At 41.3% G+C, this 22,117-nt stretch overlaps 3 protein-coding genes across 3 annotated transcripts in view; 1 reads left to right on the forward strand and 2 right to left on the reverse strand.

The window, feature by feature from the left end:
• Window positions 1-22,117, forward strand: part of LOC139102601 (retinol dehydrogenase 10-B) — a 61,164-nt gene that overhangs the window by 22,080 nt on the left and 16,967 nt on the right. The window contains exon 3 of the mRNA XM_070656649.1: window positions 14,132-14,175. The gene's annotated coding sequence lies outside the window, so the exon portion shown is untranslated. The remainder of the gene's footprint in view (window positions 1-14,131; window positions 14,176-22,117) is intronic.
• Window positions 16,144-19,675, reverse strand: LOC139102623 (phospholipid-transporting ATPase ABCA3-like). Its single transcript, XM_070656677.1, has 7 exons — window positions 19,423-19,675; window positions 19,204-19,307; window positions 18,951-19,094; window positions 18,600-18,747; window positions 18,311-18,521; window positions 18,033-18,249; window positions 16,144-17,886 (listed from the first exon to the last, which is right to left on the reverse strand). The coding sequence occupies exons 1-7, from the start codon at window positions 19,640-19,642 to the stop codon at window positions 17,650-17,652; spliced, it is 1,281 nt and encodes a 426-aa protein (XP_070512778.1). The 5' UTR covers window positions 19,643-19,675; the 3' UTR covers window positions 16,144-17,649.
• LOC139102625 (phospholipid-transporting ATPase ABCA1-like) lies at window positions 20,027-21,888 on the reverse strand. The gene is made up of 7 exons (XM_070656679.1): window positions 21,747-21,888; window positions 21,526-21,638; window positions 21,365-21,441; window positions 20,946-21,147; window positions 20,689-20,880; window positions 20,303-20,585; window positions 20,027-20,195 (listed from the first exon to the last, which is right to left on the reverse strand). The coding sequence occupies exons 1-7, from the start codon at window positions 21,886-21,888 to the stop codon at window positions 20,062-20,064; spliced, it is 1,143 nt and encodes a 380-aa protein (XP_070512780.1). The 3' UTR covers window positions 20,027-20,061.

A 22,117-nucleotide genomic window follows, 5' to 3' on the forward strand; every position in this document is an offset into this window, starting at 1 on the left:
CGTGAGATCCATGGCTCAAGCTCGAAGATTTAAGGTAGCCGAAAAGATTTGCTGCGCGGTTTAAAATTAAATCGCCACGTGAGAGCGCCCCTCGTGCGCGACCGTGCAGATTAATTGCGCCCTGCGAAAATGCCCCGGAATCGCTTTAAACGGCTTACGCGCTCGTAATGCAATTCGGTAATGAAATTATCTCTCATTTATATACGTGTTCGCGTATAGTTTTTAAAGGAATCCCGTGACGCGGCAGGCGGGGCTGCCGGATGGGAAACGAAATCGAGTTCTTTCTTTCTTTCGAAACAAAATAGCTCCGAAATAGACTATCTTAAATTAATGTGTTTGCCAAAATATTAGAGGACCTACCGCAGTAAATCGGGTTAATTACGCGGGCGGTGGCATGCTGCGATTGGTCAATGAGGGGCCACGATCACGGTGGTCCCAATTAGGTCACTCGGGATGCCGAAAAAGAGCTCGTGTTACCGTCATTCGAGTCTGTGATGAACCAGCTGACGATCAGTGACAATTTCAGACAATCAGATTTCTCGCCAGTCACACGAACAAGTTTTAAAAGGATATCTTTTTTCTCCCCCGAAATTTTCTACATAAAATAATGCGCGATTCGTAATTAATTTTACAGTCCAGATCAAAAACTCAATTGCTATCGGTTAATTTATCTATAATCTGGAACGATTCCGTGATCTTTTTTTTTTTTTTTTCTGAAGGTGATAAGAATTTGACTTAATAGCTCTTAAATTTTAACTTATCTCTAAATGTTCGATAACGCCGATATACTCGTGGGACACATTTTAAATTAAAAAATTTTCCCAAACGTCGATAAATCTCAGATAGTTTTGATAAAATCGGAGCAACCCTTGATACGGCTTAAGCTTAAATCTTATGTACTTGAGCCAGATACCGAGTGTAATTTAATACTTTTTATTTAAAAATGTTGTGAAAGCATGGTTTAACAAATTCCTAAGAAAGGATTATTGAGAACTCCCGTTGAATACACTATACTTTAGCGTGGGAGAAGAATGAACACGTGTGCTGCAGACTTTGCTGGGGGTGGATTATATATTTCCTCATTTACGAATAGAAGGATTTATAATTAATTATATTACAAAAAAAAAAGACGAACATTATTAAAAGACCTTAACTTATCTGTCGAGATATTTTCGAAACTCTTCTTTCTACTACAATAAACTTAAAAAAATTTTTTTAATCCCGTAAAAATAAATCATTTTTTATTCATCAATTATAATAAAAGAATTCAAATAAGTTTTGCAAAAAAAAAAAATAATAAACTCGATCTCTATTCGCAATCATCTCGGGAAGAAGCACTGTTGAAAGTGCCTTCCTTGGAACTCCAGCAGAGCGAACTGTATCCTGGCGTGGGACAGGACGAGCCACGGATGCTGCGTTCTCTGCTGGGGGCGGCTCGACGCTATTCTTTTTTTCTTCCTTCTTCTCTCCCCCCTCGCTCTTCTCTCCATCTCTTCGGCAGTCTTCTTTTTGTCCGTCTCATCCTTCTCTGTCGTTCCTTCCCTTCTTTCGCGTGTTTCTTTCTTCTTATATGCAGTATGTACCTTTCATCTCCGTCTTTCTCCGCGCTCTGCCCTCCGTCCCTCCCTCCCCCCCGGTTGCCCCCTCGTCGCCTTCTCAGGCTAGGACTCGTCGTGCCTTCAGGAAACGGCTGTCCCGTGTACATGCAGGCGTGTGCGTCGTGCGCACGCATATGCGTGGGCCTTTACTGCGTGCGGTGGAAGGCAAGGAGGGGCAACAGGTGGATGCGTGCATACGTGTCTCGAATAATACGGGTATATGTATAATACGTACGTGTGTGCATGTGCGCCTGGACGTGCCGTCCATCCGTAGAAGTTTTCCGTGTAAGATAAAGACCGTTTTATCGTAATTATCGTTACCCACGCGGGTCCTCTAATCTGCGTGTCGTTAATTCGCCGCTAATGTACGATCCCATGCGGCGGTCCAACGTTGCATGCGAATGCGTCTGCATCCCCGGGCACCAATGCATCGCGCAAATGATACGAATAAAGGGAAATACTCGGCTGTTATTACGGGATCCACGTCTTTTCTTCTCCTCTCGCATTGCCGTTATTTTCTTTTTTCCCTTTTTCTTTTTCTTTTTTTTTTCTTTTTTTTTTTATTATAAGCTTTCCCTCTCTCTGCAATCCGTGTCGCTGTACCTACATGTAGAGAACGTGAATACGCCGCATATAGCCAGCGCGCGATCGCACAGGCAGGCACTTATCCTTTCCGAGATTCTATTCAAGGAAGCCGATCCTGAATAGGGGATCCCAAGGGCGCCTACGTAATCCCACCCGCCATTGTGAGGACGCCAACCAGTTTTCTTCCCGAGGCTCTTTTTCACGCTCTTTCCACCGCGCTGGCACAAAATGCGGAGGAGAGCAGGACTCACGTGCGTACGCCGTGCGTATGCACTCGCATGCAACTATTGTCGTTCGTACGAATGCCCGTGCTCCCTTTTTACCCCTCAATCTTCTTTCTATTTTCTCCCTCGTTTCGATTTCTACCCTCTTCCCATCCGCGGAGGTGTGCAAAATCGTAAGAATCGCCGTTTTCCGAGACGGAGCTTAATAGAGAATGAGAGAAGAAGGAGCACTTTTTTCTTTCTTTCTTTTTTTTTTTTTTTTTTTCTGTAAGTAATTTAGTAAGAGAAATATTTTTATTTCCGTTCAAGCAGAAATGATTAATCCGCGATATTAATTTAACCGATTAATTTACAATGTAACTCATCCGTGATTTTTACTGTTGGTCAGGAAAAGAAAAAAAAAAAAAAAAAAATGATAACCTAAAATTTCAGTATCACATTGGGTCACGACACAATTCGATTACTCCGACTTCTCAAGCTCTCAGTACACTTCACTTATGATATCGTCGAAATATCTTGTTTTTTTCAAACCCAAAGGCGGCTCGCAAGTCTTACGTTGAGGATGTTAATTTTATTCAACACATTCGCTGCTTTAGGATAGTCTTTAGAAAATTATACTGTTCCCTGCAAGGAATCGAGGGAAAACTTATTTGTCTTTTATAACTTACTGAAATCCTTTGTAAAACCATCGTCGTTTTGAGCTCTGGCGCAAACGGCTCCGGTTTTAACAATCCGAAAGAACGTAATTGAACGTCAAAACAATACCTGGAAGTACCTGGGAGTATACTTTGAAATACGGCTTGCTCGCGGTCGGCAATTATCAAAGGGTATCCTGAAGACCCGAGCCCTTTACGAGTCACGCTGAAGACAGGAGCCATCGTAGATCGTATCGCGCACGTCCCTCCCCTTTATCTCTCCCTTTTCTCCGTTCTCTACATTTATCTCGGCAGTTCCTACCCCGTTCGTTCGTCATCCTCTTTCTGCAGCCCTTGCTGCGCCTTCGTTTTCTTTTTTCTCTTTATCACGTTACTTCATTCTACGGATTCATCTCGTTCTTAGATCGTTACTTGAAAAAAAAAAAAAAAAAGGAAAAAAAGGTCCGTTCATCCGTGACAGAAAACCTTATATCGCTAAGTTTATAACTCATTGTCTCGCTCGACGATGAAAGTAATTGATCGAAAAAATGATTTATTTATTACTTTAGGTATTGGTCAACGCTCGATACGATAAATTACAACGTATACTATTTAAAGTTGAAATGAATATTAAATGTCTTATCGATAAGTACAGGTCTTGATGCAAATTAATTTGCTTATCTTATTTATTTTGGGATAACTACGTAAAGATAAAGTATATAAAAGATAAGTAATGAGGAAAGTCGTTAGCATTTGTAAAATGTAAAGAAAGGAAAAAAAAAAAAAGAAGATATTGCGTATTGATATACATATATTGTATCGCGATATAATTATAAGATGCAAAATCTTCGTCCGCAAATATTAAACATTCGCTTTATTTTAATGCAAATTTTGTGCTTAAAAAAAAATGGCTAAAAATACGTGTTATTATTACGTGCGTATATTGATAAAGTAATCAACGAATAATATGAAAGTGATAGGAAGTTCGAAGTGCAATGATTTAAGAAACTCTTAAACACCGATGACCGCTTAACTTAAATGGAAGTCGCAGGAAATTACAGAGTTCAGCGTTCGTTATCACATCTTGTTGCGTAGATTTATTTACGTATAGATCGGTGGAAATTAATTGCATAATATTCGATCAGACGAAACTTCCTTGCATAAGTGAGTCTGACTTCGTCGATTTCTCCGTTCGAATGCGGAGGCACGCGCAGGTTTTGCTCACGTCATATTCGACAGGAATTCGGCATGAATTATTTGCGGGATTTTTTTTTTCTGCAATTTTTCGAATTACATTTATTACATGAAATAACACAGGAATATGATTAATTACACGAGTCATAAGCTTGGAACGTATACTAAAACCTTTACCGATATCATAGCTTTATTAAACATTTTATTGATGCTGAATTGATTACAGATAATAATTTCGTGATCCGATAATAGTCGGATAGATATTTATGCCCGCGAATATTCCTCGTGATAAAATCTTTAATATTTAAACGCCCGTGCAAATAGAAAAATCATCTTTATCGCTTTAATTTAGATTTTTATGAGCGATACTCGTGCTGTCGTTTGTTAAAAATTGTCGTCCCGGCCGGTTTTGTTATTAATGCTATATTACGTATACAGACGGGTTACGGTGCAAAGTGCACCGTCAGATCTGTTATTATTGCGATCGGCTGGCTGATATAAGATAAAACAGAGTCTCGATTCTCCGGCATGCTTATCGTTTACTCTCGCTTTCGAAATAAAAAAAGAGACCGGATGACTCAGTAATTATTCACTGCCGATTGGATTGTTAAAAAAGATGCTCAAAATTTTTGCCTCTCTCTCTCTCTCTCGCTCCCCGCGACAGAACATTTTGTCATTAAATGGCATATTGCTCATTTCCGATAAGACCTCCGTTACGTATCTTTTACACAATTATAGTTGTTACGCATTTATGACGTTAATATCGCAGAATACGTCAAGATAACAATGACAATAAAAAGGCGAGCGCGACACTGGACCGTTTTTAAAAAAAATTTCTTTTTTTCAAAGTAATAACCGTTGAATTTTAATTGTTTTCTGCGCGTCAATCGCGTCTGTATGTCCGGAGCTGACGTAGAACTCCGCTTTCGCAGCGTCGTTACCGTGAGGTCATTGGGGAATTTGACAAATTTAACGGTTGAAAACGGGCGTGACAAGTGCGTGCACCGCGTCTGGGAAAGCGCAAGGAAGGGCGTCTCGCGAGGTTTCTCTTCGTCATGCGATGCATGTTGCAAGGTGCCCGGGCTTGGTAGTGGTAACGACGACGGTGGTGGTGGCGGCGGCGGTTCCTTCGCGGCCGTCGAATTAATAGGCCATCTGCTCTTCCCTGCGCCTCCTTTAAGGAAGTCAATGTTTAGGAAGTCCATGGGAAGTGGCGACAACGGAAAGCCCCATAAAGTGAGAACCAGGAGAGGACATGGGAACGGACCTTCGCAAGGAAGTCGAACGGTCCTACACGGTGTACCGTTCCCCCTTCGTCTTCTGTCCGCAAAGTGGACGCGGGGGTGTGCGTGTGAATTCGTCCTTGTCGACGTGCTCGAACGATCGCGGTTAAACAGTATAATAATAATTAGCAACAAACATCGCGCATTTCCCAAATCTTAGGGCCGGATTTTTGCATGAAAAAATTATTTTTTTTTTAAATAATTTATGACTCGCCGATATCAGGTTGCTAATAACATTTTTACATTGATTTCTTCCTTCCCTGAGCAATATAAAAGAAATAAGCAACGATATTAAACGCGGCCGGGCGTTTGGAATATCTTTTCTTTTTTTTTTTTACTTCCAATTTGTTTTCCTTTCTGTTGAATATGACTTGTAAGATTCGGCAAGAAACGACGGTCCGATATAATAAAGGCAAATTCGTTGCGTTTTGTACGTGCAACCGCAACGAAAATATACGGAGCAGAGAGCTTGTTTGTGCCTTCTGATCTTACTGCGTGGCTTCTTCATCGCCAGTACCCTCCATGGAGTATTCGATATGGGAAAGAATGTCGTCGATCGGGTATATATACACGCGATGATGAACGGACAGAGATACTTTGTTGGCGAGAAATTAACCGTAAACTTCTACAACGACCACCATCGTCGTAACGCATTGCAATAGCTTTCTTCTTTTTTTTTTTAGAATTTTATTGAATAATGTCGTTAAAAATAGATCAATAGATGTCTGAGATACGCGATAATCTGTTCCAATTTATTCAAGTGGTGTCGCAGATATATACAATGTTTGCAAATCGTTTAACGTGTCATCTGAAATTTGGGCGTGATAAGATTCCGATACCGCTGATTTTTATCGTAGATACAAATTTTTGAAAAAAAAAAAAGAACCAAATTATTGCCGTAGCAATTTTTTTTAGATAAAAAATAGTTACCGAAATATATAAATATATAATTTGTCATAATCGCGTACTAAAGAGTTGAACAACGTTTGTCTCGAAATACAGTTCATAGTTTTTGTAATCACGAGATTTACAACGTATCATACACGTGTACGTAGTGGAGGTCTGTCTGTCGTGATCAAATGGCGCATAGACGACAAGGTATCGATACATCGCGCCGATGTAATTGGAACTCCCAGCACTTGCCCGCATGTATGATATTTTTCCGAATCGCGCATTCTGAAATTCGAGCACACGTAGGAGTTCGTCGCGGCGAGCGAGAGCGGTACCATCCCTTTCTGATCTATCAGCCGTACGACGGTGGCACGGGACCATCTTGCCGGTAGAACAAGATTAATAAATCCAAGGGGCTGCCGCTTGCTTGGTAACAATAACGAAACACCTTTTATGCACGCGTGGATTCCACCTCTTCCTCCTCCACGGCCGCTACCACAACCGCCATCTTCTCCCGTCTCGCTTCATCCACGTGAGCTTCTTCACATTCACCTGCTGCTATTCGAAGATCAGCTGCCCTAACCGCCACCTTGGCAGAGCACCTTGCCCACCTCACTGTCCTCCTTCAACTCCAACGCCACAGACGGATTCTTCCTTCGAATCTTCTTATCCTTCTCCCGTTGCTTCTGATCCTTCCTCCGCCTCTTCCTCCTGCTTCTTCTCCTTTCTTCATTCGCGCCTTACCTTCGTTCTTCATCGAGGCCGTTTTCCTTCGTCTTCTCATTTGTTTCATTCTACTCTCCGTCTTCGCGGCCACTTCGGCTTCTTCTTCTTCTTCTTCTTCTTCGTGGCTGTCTCCCCGGGGCAACCGCATGCCCGCGCTCGGGATTTTTTCCAAAAAATCCAGCTGCGTCGATCTTTTATGGGGGTCCAGCCGCTCGCTGCTCCGCGTTGCCGCAGCTTGCGCACTTGTGACACGCATATTCCATTTTCGAGGCGAGACAGTAGTCAGATGGCCGGCCTTGTCTGTAATTAATCGCTCTGTACCCTAGGTAAGAAGGTTTCATGTTATGCATCCGGCGTAATTGGCTACTTGGTTATCGTTAATTTATTATCACCGCGCTCCCCGACCGCTCATATTCGGCCGGCATTACATTCAACTGCGCTTTCTATTCATTTTCGTTGTTTGTTCTACGCATCATGCGATGTGACTTCAACCTCGAGTAGACGCCTATCGAGAGAAAGTGTCAATTCGGAAGTGTTAGCGTCTCCTCGCGCGTACCTCTGGCTTTTTTTTTTCTTTCTTTTTTTAATGAACATCGGGCGCACAGTGCAAATTAAGTTGCGTAACGCGACGGTGATGTCAACGCGCAGCGGTACGAGAAATATATTTTGACAAAATTTATTTCGTTATTCGGCAGGTGAGAGGAATCGAACGGGCATACCAAAGACTTACGAGAGATTATTCATCTGCGGCGCCATGAGCGTTTCGGCGCGCGCGAATGTGCGTGTTTCGCGTAATTTAGATAATACGCTCGGGTACGAGAATACGTGTTACTTTCTTCGTGCGGCAAGTTACTTTGTAACACGCGCGCCCATCGGCGATAAGAGGGAATCGTGCTTGAATCATCTCACGCGCATAATCGGCGCTCAATTTCACAGTGCAAAATAGGCTCCTCACAATTAATTTACAGACCCTCGTAAGCAGCGTTAGACACGATTTCTCTACCGAACTGAAACTTGAATTGTTAATTAAATTAGCAGCACGGATCGTACAATGATTTTTGTACGAGCCCGTGGTAACATTAGAGCACTTCAAAGTTTAAAAGGAATACCGTTTAAATGTTATTTTATCTCTTTCGAAAAATTTCGCGTGTACGTCACTTAATAATAAATCAAGGCTATACGAAGAATAGAGATATCTACGTCAATGACGATGTAATTAATGCGCCTATGTTAAAAAGTTGCAGCGCGTAAAAACATAAATTCTACGATCCCATAAGAGGGATAAATCAATTTAGACAGCGCGCATATTTCTTGCAAATATTAATTCGAAATTTTTAATGTCACGTGTTTTTAATATGCGTCTATTCTTATGCACGGCATTTAAAGTCGCGTCATTCGTGGTATGCACGCAAGAAATCCAGTTTGCGCCATTCCTGGTCGCTTCGACGGACACAGCGGTCGAGCAGAACGAATCCCGACGTGGCGTCGGGTCGCTTAATGAAATTCAAACAGGGTCCTGCCGAGCGTATCGGTTACGTTTCCACCCCCAGCGTCTTGCGCGGCGTCTCGTAAAAAGGGTTGGCGCCCCGTTTCTTTCCCACGCGTCCCAAGAGAATCCTGACTACGGGCGGCCTGCAAACGGCACCGTTTTCGAACCGGGATGCTTTTGTAGATTTACGAGAGTAAAATGGTTAAAACGGAAATAAAACAAACGCAAGCGGGGGAGAAACGAGAAAGATTTCCTTCAATATTAAATTTATTAACAAGTTTACATAATGTTCGAGTGCAACGTAGATAATACGTCTCGATTAAATGTTCGATTCGGCTCGTCTCGCAGTTCGTATCGTTTTCATATTCGCTCGGCGTTAGTATTTCAACGAAATAGAATAGACCGATCGGGATGCGCTCCAATTGGTAATCCGGAGAGCGAGATGAATCGATGATTAGATAATCATTAGGCAGGGGCATTTGGCACAGCCATTACCGATCGATCCTTTCTTACGAGCGAGTCCCGGTCGGCGAAAAAGTTCTCCTTCTGTTCCCCCTTCGCGTAGAAAAAAAGACGAGTCCACCACTGTGGGAGATCGCGTACGCAGGGTGCAGGCCAGCCGTGAGGAGCCGTGAGAGGAAGCCTGCGCGCGATGTGCAAGAAGGACGAGGAGAATCACCTGCGGTGCACCTGCTGTGCAGGGGGCTCCTTCGGTCCCGTATTAAAAGTGTATCAGACGTTCTCCGGCCTCCTCTCGCCCCGCCGTTCGCCGTGCCCTTGTTGCCCGTCCGCGTCTTCCTCTGCGTCCTCCTCCGCGTCCTCCTCCGCCTGTATACTCCTCCACACACCACGGAATACCTGATGGCCCTTCGTACGATAATTGCCCTTCAACCGTCTTTCGTCTTTTGCCTTTGGTGGAAACGATCCGGCTGCTCGTGTGCGCGGTTTCTGTTCTGCAAATTGCGAACCGTTAGCGATCGCCCTTGCTGATCCGCGAACCATTGTCGCAGCTCGAAGCGTGCATAATTGTAAAAGAATACGAGCAATTGTTGAAATATCTTTTAAAAATATCTCTCGCCTGTGGCAACAACGTACATAAATGCGCTTGTGTCTAATGCACTTTTTACGGTAATAGAGCACCTTTGTGCAACAATTTCTCCGCGAATTGGAAAGAATTCCGCGACAATGGTAAGGAATTATCTGCGCGAGTTGTGAAAGACGAAGGGTTCAAGGGGTTTCAATAGGCATGAGGTATGTAGGTAACGCGTGGCTTCTTCGATCACCCTTTCTTTTTTTTCGTTCGCTTCAATACCTCCGCTACCGATGCGAGATGGCCATTGGCCCGTTTGAAAATTGCTCTCGCAACCGATGTTGCCTGAGCGCGTGCTGGATCGGGCTGTGGAGGAGGCTAATAGCGTATGATTGCCAAGCTTTTGCCCGCTGAAAGAAACAATTTTGCCACGTCGCCCTTTTCGAACAACTTTGACGGCATAACATTCTCGTTTGGCAAAGCGTTCCTCACAAAAGCCCGATTCTGCATTTATTCAGAATTCGCCAATTGAAATTCGCGCGCAGAGAAATGAAAGAATGTCGTTCGAAAGACGAAAAAGTATTCTCTTTAAAAAATTCCTTTCTGCCCGAAAAGCATGTTTTTTACATAAATCTTTAAATATGCGTGTCTCTGTTTTTTTTTCTTTTTTCTTTCTTTTTTTTTTATATTTTCTTCGACGTGCACGAAAGTGCTCTCGCTTCTAAAGTCCGGCGATTATCTTTTCGGAATATTCGACTGCTTTATTTTTATTAGGACGTTCCTTCTTTTATCATGCCCTTTACCACTTCCTGTTACGACCGTCTCCTAAAGAGATCGCATCAATTTGCTTCTTTTTTTTTTCTAACGGTCTCGAAGAGATACGTTTCCCGCACACGTTACCGCGCGGCCGCACTCGCTCGCGACGGACAGCAGGAGTAGCGACCAACGGCCAACAGGTGTATAGCAGGTGCACACCCCGTGCGCCTTGAAGAGCGCTCCGGAGAGCTAAAAAGTTTCACGTCTACCTGAAGGTCCCACGCGAGAAGGCGACGCCACTTTTAACCGTCGTTTTCGACGGGGCGTCATCACCCTTCGGCGTTCCCACCCCACGAAGGTATCGTATTTACGAAACAACAACGTACGGGTAACATTTCGAGCGAGGCGTTGCTCGTTTCTACGTGCCGCGGTCTTCAGCCGCGGAAACGCTAAGGGCCGAGCGTTCGATCTAGAAATTACGATTACAATTGCTTGTAAGATACATCGCGTTACGAATAAGGCGTGAAAGCTTTTTGGTCGGTAACGGTCGTACTCGACGAAACTGTTACGGCGCTAATAAATTGTCTCGCAACTCTCTCGAAATATAAAGCTTGACGTAACAGAATCGTAATGTTACATTAAACGAAACGACGTACGCCGAGAGGCACGCAATGTAATAAACATCGCGTTGAATGGAGTGGTAAAGTAAGAAAAAAAAAAAGAAAGAAAAAAAAAACAATTGACGAGACCGCGATGATGAACGAAGAGATGGAGTTAGTAATGAAAATGCGAATGGGTCAGTAAAAGAAAAGGAAGATGAGAAACGTGGCGAGGTGAAGCTTAAGAGAGAAAGAGAGATGGAGGCTAAAGAGATCACCGCACCGGTATAAGAATGCTACGATGCAATGAGGCGAATACGGCCGGATCGGAACGCGAGAGGCGAAGCGGAAAAACGGCGAAGCAAGGGAGGCGGAACAAGAGGAAGAAGAGATTGAAATAGGAGAGGAAAAAGAAGACGCGGAGGAGAGTCGGAACGGAACGGCGGCAGAGGAAACGTGCGGGAACAATACGCGTGGAGGAAACACCTGCGTGCTTATTATCGATCATCTATCGATCCGCTCCCTATGCTCGCAGCCTACCCTTCGGAATCACTATATGCGGCGCGTTGTGTTTTCGACCGTTAAAAACCCACCCTGTCGTGTAGGGACCGTCAGGTGCTTCTTCCTGGACGGCAAGTGCAGGCGGCACAAGTGCCTTTTCGATTTAATGACACGTTGTCCCACACGAGCGCGGCTAGCCACGCAAGCACCTTTCGCCTTCCTTGAGGTCCTTCCGAGTTTCCGTTGGCCATGCCACCGGGCCGTACGCGGCATTCCTAATTCACCCAAGGAAAGAGAGAGGAGAAAGGAGAGAGAGAATAGGAAAAGGGAAACGCCTCGGGAGTCACACGGCGAACGCGCGTCGTTAGAAAGAACGCTGCTGCGAACCTATTATACGTTACCGAGGAGGCGATCTTTAATCTTTCCGCCGTGCGAAACGCGCGAACAGATCGACGTGGATGAAATCGCGGGATTGCGAGGTAGTCAGCTTCCGTTCGGGCTCGCGTGATTGGGAAACGATAGCGGCTTTATCTTGAAACAATGTTGCTCGCGCATTTTTACTTATTGAAATTCAATTGAGTTTAATGATCGCACCTGTACGCGCCCTTTCTCTCTCCGTCGGAACATCGTCGAGACATTCCGGCAGCTGTAACCGTACATAAGGGACCAACGTATCTCCCGTGTTGGTGCTGGTACGTATGCGTGTACGTACAGGTGGAAGGCATGATCATGAGGCTCCTGCTCCTCCCCGTCCTCCTTCACCTTTCTTCCCGCTCTTGCGGGCCCGGCCCGGTCTTTGTTGCGATTTTTCATCCGCTCCTTAGCGACACGGGGCGCATCTATAACCGTACCAATTGCGCGGTCTCAAGTGCTTATTAATTAAGAATTAATGGCAACAAGCCTCGCGTTTCGTAAGTCGTCGGCGAAACGGTAATTTCCGAAAACGCGACCGAGTTTCGTCGCTCGCAACGTCGGCAGTATCAGAAAATTTGACTGATGCGATCAATAATTTAAATTATAAAGTAAATGCAAAGTCCCCTTTTTAAATCGCCCGGTGTCGCGCACAATGTAGGCTAACTTAACACTTTCGGCCATCTGCCCCGTATCGGGGCATATGCTATAGGGATAACATCGAAAACGATCCGAAACGAGGATGAGAGAGGAAGAGACTATCTTCTCCGTAAGCTCCTGGCACTCGCTACCCGGCTGTCAGCGATCCACCTGTTGATTTCGAAATCAAAATAATATCACGGCCGCCACATTTTCTCGACGTTCGTCCACCTCAAGCTTTCCCGCGAGGGAAACGTAAATATCGCGGCGGCGGAAGCGCGCGAAGCTGCGCCGCGTTTACGAGATAACATTTTACGTCTGTCATTATCATATTGATAGGCCGGTATTTCCTGTTTCTTTCTCGCGGGCATTAAGTTTTTCCGCTATATTAGAGCGCAGAATGTTACTGATAATGTCAATCTCAAGGAATCGAACAGCTACGATTTTTATTAATTTTTATAGGTTGATAACGAAAATTGCAAATAATTAATCTAATCAACGAATACCGCGACGTATCCATCAGTCGCGGATTCGTGATAAATAAAAAATAATAATCGACGTAAAATTCACTGTGCAAATACTTTGATAACGCGTCGAATTGCGTAGAGGTGAGAACACAAAGGTCGGCGAGTGGGCGAGCGGCGAGTCTCGCGCGGCTTCGTTATCATTCCAACATCGATACTACATTCCTTTGTCGGAACGACTCAGCGTCGCGGAAAAAAAAACGACAATTGGATCTCCACATCTTTTTTTTTAAATGCATAGAATTTAAATTGCTTCACATATTAAGCTACGCGCTAAGCATCTCTGAGTCTCGTAAAAATGCAGTCGTAAAAATTACGAGCGATATTTAATATCGTAATTTCCGCGATAATTTTATTCGCAACGTCAGCGTCCATTTATCGGGAATACTGATTTCCGCGGCGATTTCGTTTAATCGCTTTTAGATTCCATTGTTGACCAACGGTGGGACCCCCACGATTGTGGCGGACTGCGAGGGTGTATTCGAAAGCAACGAGGGCAGGACACTCTCGGGCAAGTCCTGATTTATGAACGAAATCTCGAGTAAATGCTCGTTTCCGCGCTCTACCGGGCGTGAAATGACTTTGGGCGAGTTTCTCACTGCAACTGGGGGGGGCATCCGCGACAGCGGGTCGACTATGCGTGCAGTTCCGGTTCTCGTGGACCGGAAGTACCGGTTCATACCGCTCTATGATCGTCATAATTTTACGAATAATCGTTTTTTCCCGGCACTTGTACCTAATTATAATAAGATTACAGTAAATTACAGTTTTGCTTTTTATCTAAATAAGTTTAAACGAGAGAACCTAATCGGTATCGCGAAAAAAGGAGCAACAATCGAGCAACAATGAAATTTTGTACATCTTTTTTTTTCAAAACAAGAATTTTTTCCTATTAAAAAAAAATTGGTGGGACGCTTGCATTTAACATGAATTTTTTAAATAAAATTTTTATTAAAAAGAAAACTTTTATCTTTTTTTTTATTAATCTTATTAAATAATATACTAATATACATGTCTACATTAATATTTTTCTTTTTATGTTACAGTCACCAGCAGAACTCTACATCTCCACTGAAGTTCATGCAGATTGGTGAGTCACATCATTTTTATTTTCGTACTTGTAATCGGATCTCTTAAACGAATTGAGATCTTTCAAAAAATAGTGCACGCAAGGCATGCGCGTGATTTGTTCCATTTTTTTTTTAAATAAATTCTGTAAAATTGTACTTGCTTAATGCAAGATTTTAGCATTTTCATGAGCCGCGCAAAAGCCAACGCGAAAATTGCATAAAAAAGCATCGGTGCGCAATATTAATGTATAATTTGCTGGTAATCAGCAACGTAATGAAACGGCCGCGAGAAGGGAGCCAACGATGCGCTGTCCATTTTATTATCGACGGTACGCGCAATTGCGCCTACATTAAGCAAGATAATTCTTGCGACTCGGGATATAACGAGGGATTACGTGCTGTTTAAGTTTCGGCTGCGGCTGCGGCTTCGGCGACAGAGCCGGAAGCCCGTTCCCGCCACATTCAACGACATTCACATTCCCCCCGGGGATCGCCACATCGTGCAGTAGGCGCGGCCGATGACTCCGAAAGCATTGGAATTAAGGGGGTTACATCGGGATTTTCACTTGGAAACAAAAATTACGGTCGCGTTACGTGTCATTCCTGAAAGGTGGGAGGGAAGTTGCTTTTAATGATTTTCCTCCGCCGTGTCCGTTTCATTTTTGATCAGACAATACCATTATTCGGGCATATAAGATCGCAGATGTCGACGGATATTTCACGGTCTTTATATTAGTTACTTAACAACTGGCAACTATAACCGCGCAATTTTTCCTTGAGAGAATTTGCAAACTCGTCATTTATTCACGTTCCCTTTTTTTTTTTCTTTTCTTTTTTTTTCCGCGGAGGCCTGTTTTTAACATCGTACTTGCCTTATGTAAAGATAACAGCTCACCCCCTCGCTTCCCCCTTCGTTTACCGAGAAGAGGTCGAGGGTCGTCTTATAAATTAAGCTTTTATTACAGCCGGCTTCGTCGCCGGCCGCAGACGAAAAGCCTTTTATTCGTTCGATAGAAGTTCCCCTCTTGCCTTCGATTTAACGAAAGCGGCAGTGGGAGAGAAAGAAAGCGAGATGATTTAGTGCGAAAGAGAAACGAGGAGCTTCGCTGAAAGAGAATGAGGAAGATGGGGAAGCGGAGATAGAGAGAAAGAGAGGCGAAAGTTGTCTTATCTGCTTCCCCATGATTTTTGCTAATTAACCTCGCCGCGGGCACCGCTTTTTGTTGCACAAGAAGAGATTAGCTCGTTGCTCCCGAAAGATACCGGCCGGGGCATTTCTCGAGGGAGGACGGCGCTCCCTTCGACTCTTCTCGACTCTTTTCACGATTTAAGACTCGGCTGTCATTATTAATAAATTATCTATAGCTTAAACGAGGCATCTTGTAAATCCCCTGTATTACTTGACGAAAGATTCGCAGCCTCCGACCTTTTTTTTTTTTTTTTCAGGGCCGCTCGAACAAAAATTACATCCTTGATTTGCGCGTTCTCATCTCAGCGGGAATTGCATATCGTGTTTACAATTCGGTTTTATCGTGCCCACTGATATCGGGCGTAGACAGTCGGGTCAGCTCGTCTCCTCTTCTTCCTCAGCTGCGAGGAAGAGGAGACCGAAGTGTGCGCTAGCGCGGCATACAGACGCACGCAGCTGTGAACAAAATTAACGGCATATCGCGTTGGCTTATTTACACTGTCTACCAATAGTGCGGCACCGTTTAATTAGTGAACGCTGTGGTAGATAACGCCGGCGTGGAAAGAAAAAAAAGAAAGGAATAAAAATTTGGCGATATTTGACACCATGGTGACGATAAAATTTTTTTCGGGCTCAGACTAGCGGAATAAAAACTTTGTCTTTTTTTTTTTTATAAATTTTAATTGAATATGCATACGCTCCTTTGTTTACTTCTCGTATGAGTTATTGCAAAGAACGTCGCACATTACAAGAATAGACTGCGGGAAGGAAAAAAAAAATATTATCGGAGCGACCTTACAGCAGCGAAAATTACGCCGATCGCGCGGACTACAACTATTATTACGCAAGACGCGACGTTCGCTCTATGATTACGTTGAAAATTTTGAAGATTTATTCCCTTACGTGCCGTCTCGAGCTGAGACTCGGGCGGGTTAAAATCTTTGCCTTTCGACATCCGGGGATTCGGATCTGTGCCGGCGCTGCTAATATCCAGATTTCGTGTCGTTACGGTGCTTGTAATTGAGTCGCCGTGCCCTCCTTTCCGTGACTCGCTCGCGATTGTCTTCTCTCGATTAGAGACCGTGTCAGGTGTTGCGGGCCTCGATGCGGTTCCTAGTCGCGTCGGGATTTAATGACCGGTGTAATCGACGTTACGGTGCACGCACGGGTGTCTAAGTGGTCGGAACGACGTAGGGTTGCCTTTATCGCGCGAAGAGGGAAGCGAGGGGAACGGATTTTTCACCGGGGAAATTCTCTCTGGCGGTTCAAAGGTCGGCCCCGATAATACCCGCTCGTCCGACTGTCGAGAGATAACAATGCGTCTCATTTATTTACACTCGGGTAAATAGGCGCGTGTCTCGGCACTCGGATATACTTTCGCGCGTTATCATACTTTTTTATTGTACGCGAAAGAGGAAGAGAACGACTCCGTCGTTCGAGACACGCGCATGATCGATAGCAGTTTTATATAATACCGCTAACAATGTTTGCGATAGAAGTGCATTGCCACGGTGCGCTCTTTGCGCTTTAATTAATCATCTTCTTCGGGAGGGAGGAGGGGAGAAAAATCAAATGAATAAAGCGAAGATACCGCAACGTTCAAATAATTTATCAAATATCTATTCAAACGCGAACGGCTCTAGCGCAAATAATCTTCATCTTTAGAATAGACACGTGGAGAAGACACGTAATTAATTTTATTCGTTACGTTAGATAGATATGTTATATTTTAATATAAACCTTAAACTTTTATCTGAATAATTTATAAATGAGAAAACATGTTTTCCTTGATGCACTTTGCAGTAATAATTGCATGCAATTTATAATACTCAGCGTAGGATATATGTATAATGCAGATATTGAAGAAATATATTTGAATTGCACTTGATAATTTATCAATAACTGGTAAAGTGCAGCTGTAGTTGCAGTAATATTTCTGGACTTAGATGTATTTATATGTACAAATGTACATATATTATAGAGAAAGAGTGAAGCATATTTTTCATTTTTTTTTTTATTAATTAATTATAATTTTTATTTGAAAGAAAAATGTGGGTAGGTGCAGACCACTGCAATTGCGCGAGTAATTATTTGCTAAAAGAGAGGGCCTGGCAAGTCTCTTAAGGATAATCGCAGAACACCGACGTGAACGATCGTCGGTGAAATAGTTCACGATATTTTAAGGTGCTAGTTCCAGCAATTATAACGTGTGGAGTATAAAAATAATACTTAGCAATAATTTAAAAAATATGTATGTAGTTCTTACATACGAGGGTATTATACTGCGGTGTTAACGAAATTGATTTTACATTTTATTGATTATTTGCCGGATAACACGTATAATCCACGAACGTAAGCGCTTGTAAAGTGTCAATTTTTTCGATTCCTTTTGTTTCTTCGCCAAAGTTAAAAATACTTCATCCATTGATGGCTGAGTAACCGAATAATCTGTAATCCATATGTATCTCTGCCTTAATTTTTCGAGTTTGTCAAACACATAGCTGTACGAAATGTCGCTCTGCAATTCATACTTGAGAATACCCTGCAATGATAAAAAAAAATAACTATATTTTGTATAATTTATTTTTAGTTTATATTTGATCAAGATCTCCCACGCGTTAGATCTGTTCAACTTGTTAGTCGGTAAATTAAATCAAATAAAATTATGTAAAATTATATTATACTTACTAAATAACTGTCTTTGAATTTTATTGTCGGAAAAATTTCGTCAATAATATTCTTGATTTTTTCAAGATTCGCAAGCTGGTATCCCGGTACTATTTTAATATTTAATATAAAATTACGGCCGTATTTTGCCTTTAGAAGTTCGCACGATCCGACTGTGGTCAATTGGCCATTAACTATAATACCGACCCGCAAACACATTGCTTCTGCTTCTCGCATACTGAAATTTGTAAAATTCGAGTTTAATATTCATTTTATTTAATAACCTTACGCGAACTGACCTGTGCGTAGTAATTAAAACCGATCTCCCTATTTCTCGTATTTGATATAAAATTTCGCAGATCGCGTGTCTGGTCATTATGTCAATTCCGGTGGTAGGCTCGTCCATGAATATCATCGGCAGATCGCCGACGAGACTTTGTAATATGCAAAGTTTTCTTCGAATTCCCCACGAGCAGTGAGAGATTTTTAGGTTCTCAAAATCCAACATGTCTAACGATTGAATATTAATTACAGATTTTTGAATAATTTTTTACAAGGCAAAAAATTTTTTTTGTTTTTTTTTTTTACCTAATACGTCTAGCCATTTGTTTACTTCGTCGTTGATACGCCCGTATGGAACACCGCGAAGTGCCGCATGAAGTTGCAAGTATTGTCTTCCTGTCATAAAATCGCTCAGCCCATTAATTTGCGGACAATATCCTATCATACCTACAAACTTAACGATATATTAAAAAAAAATTAACATTTTTATTACGATTACATATTTTAACTTTAATGTAAAATAAGTAGAAAAAATTATATTCGTGAGGTTCTAGATACAAAAGTCACTTTCTTCTTGTTGAATGATTTAGTGTTAATTCTGTGTATGCTCGTGATAACTTTATCGTATTTCTCTTTTAAGTATAAGATGATATTCACCATGTCTTGATTTCTTGTAAACTCGTGCTCATACACCACCGCTTTGCCAGCCGATATTTTAGTTTGACCTACTAACATCTTATATATTGTCGATTTTCCCGCATTATTAAATCCTAACAAGCCAAAACACTCTTGATTGTAGACCTAAATAAGTAATTTTTATATTTATCTGCGTTACTTAACATAAAAAAAAATAACCAGAGCAACTTTCTTGATATTTAATTGATAGAAATATTTTAATGTAAATGCTTACACTAAAACTAATTCCTTGAACTATCGCTTCTCCAAAGTATTCTTTCGTTAAACTTTGAACGGCGAGAGCAACTCGCGATGGAAGTGATTTTGTTTCGTCGTAATCTATAAATGCGACAAAAGATATAAAGATAAAAAGACAAAAGATATAAAGACAAAAGTAAAAACTTTGTTAATAACAAAAATTTATATTATATTCTTAAAAGAAATTTTTTTTTACGTTTCATATATTCCTCAACTCGCTGTTTTTCCTCCATAACTTCCTGGTTTAAAATATCATTATCCTTTACGGGAGGAAGTACATAATTGTACCACTTCCGACGATTTTTTTCTTCGAAAATTTCCAGCAGTATATAAAAAGCGAGCATTTGCGATGTCACTAAAAGTATGTCGTCTATGATTGAGTGACGATACTCAGAGCCGGATTGTTTAATTAGCATTACATCCAGCTGTTTATAACAGCCTTGGTTTCCACAACTTTCTGAAATGTCAAACTGACATTGCTTGTCGGAATAAAAAATTTATTATAATAATCACAAGTTTTTTAAGTAAGCTTACGGCAACAAGGATCTTCGATATAAAATTCTGTGTCACAGGTATTAAAACGGCTGCATTGTCTGTTATATAAATTTAATATAATAAAGTTGCTTAAAGCACAAGTTAGAATATACGGTGGTAATATGTGAATAAAAATTTCAAACACGTATCTTCCGGTACTGTCTAGTGCGTGGAATATCAATGGAAATATAACAGACCCATTCACGAATAACACTGCAAGAATATATATTCTATGTTTTAATATGTAAAATTTTTTTAATGTTACTTTTTGACGCAGTCATAATTAATGATAAACATTGAATTACTGACGAGCTGTGATATTGATCAGTACAACGATTAGGTATGCTTTTTCTGGCTTTCGCGTAAAAAGCTGTACGCAATAATTTAATAAAATAGCCGACCCTCCGTAACATACGAATATCATCAACACTTGAACTGAAACATTGAGATTAATCATAGGCACATTTTTAGACGGGATAACATTTTTATTTTATACTTCTCTCTACGACGAAAGTAAATATATCGTATCTTAAAATTTTTACCAATCTCTGACGCTGTGAAATGTAATGTGTGATGATAGATGCCGAAGATTCCAATTCCAAAGAACGTTATAGAAAACGCGTACAGAAGAAAATCAATGATATATGTAGGAACCCAGTAGATCCGTATAGATACACCAATTGTATTAGTTTGCAGCATCTTTGAGCGTGTATTTCGTTCACGTATTCCCATATCGATAGAAGGTAGAAGAAGGAAAAGAGTTATTATTATAGCGGCGTTCTCCCAATTTCGTACGCTACGCGGGTGGACCAGTAAATGTTGCCACTGTAATTACACATCTCGCTTAATATTTCTGGCATTAGTATAGCTTAATATATTAATCGTTATCGGATGGATAAATATATCCATCCATCGGAGGTATTATTACCTGTCCTGGATGAGTTAACGGTCGACTAGTCAGTTTAATCCAACAATCGGTCGAATTGCAATGATAACGCAATAACGCATTGTGCAATAAATTTAATGCCATTGGTCCACTGTGCACTGCAGTTGAGGAATACATAAGTTGCATACGATCCTTTGTATACATGTCGAGAGACATCACGTAACGATCCCTAAACTATTAAAAAATAAAAATAGAGCGTCGATTAATTGCCAAATTTTTAAAGATATTCTCTGTGATACCTCTATCGAGTGCAAATCGGGATGAATCATAAGATCCGCGGTCGGGATATTTTTAGAAACGTGATAACTACGTCTGTCACTGTACGCCTCACTGGTAATGAACAATACTTGAAGAAAATCTTTCATGGATTTGATATTCGCCGTGTAATATAGCACATGGAAATTATTATCCATGTAATTTGTGAGATTCATTACTTTTTCGCTATAAAGAAAATTGTTAATCTAGTATAATTTTTTCGTGTATCGTTTACGTAATTGGTTGATTACATTTTGATAATACAAAATAATATAATAAGCTTATTACTAAAGACATGATTGTTTTATATATATTTTTTTTTTTTTTTCTATTACGCTTGCATAACGGAAATTTTTTTTTTCTATAGAACCTCTTCTCTGTCGCAACAAAACAATTAACTTACGTGGTATCAAAGAGTGAGAAATTGCTTAACTCTGCGATCATAGTAGTTAGAATGAGGGTAATAATCGCCATGGTTGTCTGAAATAATTTTAATTATTTTTAAAAGTATGATAAGCAATATCTTTCTATTTTTCCTTTTTTTAACAAAACGAGGAAACTTACTGAAAACGCATATATTTTCCAGGCCGAACCAATGTGCAGGAATTTCTTGCAAACCATTGCGAGAATTTGCTGCCATCGTAAAGCGTTACCGGTCAATCGCTTCCACGGTTCCGCTAGTAATTATATTTAAAATCACTGTAGTTTGATTAACTAGTCTTCACGGAAATTTATTATCAAATATTTATAGCATTGCATATCGGATTAGATACAGGAAATATTACCTGTCCGTAACAAGTGCCGTCGTCTTTGTTGTACAACGAGTTCGTACTTGTTGCCAGGTAATTTTATACTACGCTCTTTAAATTGGCTTTCTAGACCTATTCTAAATAATAAATTTAAAATAATTAACGTTAATACTACCATACCTGTTAATTTCGATTCTTTCGTATAATTACGTAGTTAAAAAACAAAAAGATATAAGTAAAAGTTATTAGAAATATTAAATTAAAAATATACGTTCGAGGTAAAAGGTTATACCTGAGAAATTGACCCTCAATGCTAGCAGCGCTCAGTGCCACCGACACGATTTTTAATTCCTCTTTCTTAGATTCTAAATGTTTGAGCAATTTAGTGAACCAACTATTTCTCGGTA

Source organism: Cardiocondyla obscurior, linkage group LG05 (assembly GCF_019399895.1).
Source record: "Cardiocondyla obscurior isolate alpha-2009 linkage group LG05, Cobs3.1, whole genome shotgun sequence".
Lineage (NCBI taxonomy): Eukaryota > Metazoa > Arthropoda > Insecta > Hymenoptera > Formicidae > Cardiocondyla > Cardiocondyla obscurior.

Coding starts and splice junctions, on each gene's coding strand:
- LOC139102623 (XM_070656677.1), bottom strand. CDS start 19,642: ATGCTAATTAAACAATCCGGCTCTGAGTATCGTCACTCAATCATAGAC. Junction 18,748..18,950: donor TTACAAGAAATCAAGACATG/GTGAATATCATC, acceptor TATATCGTTAAG/TTTGTAGGTATGATAGGATA. Junction 18,522..18,599: donor CAAATGGCTAGACGTATTAG/GTAAAAAAAAAA, acceptor TTCAATCGTTAG/ACATGTTGGATTTTGAGAAC.
- LOC139102625 (XM_070656679.1), bottom strand. CDS start 21,888: ATGGTAGTATTAACGTTAATTATTTTAAATTTATTATTTAGAATAGGT. Junction 21,639..21,746: donor ACGGCACTTGTTACGGACAG/GTAATATTTCCT, acceptor TATAATTACTAG/CGGAACCGTGGAAGCGATTG. Junction 20,196..20,302: donor TTTCACAGCGTCAGAGATTG/GTAAAAATTTTA, acceptor TCAATGTTTCAG/TTCAAGTGTTGATGATATTC.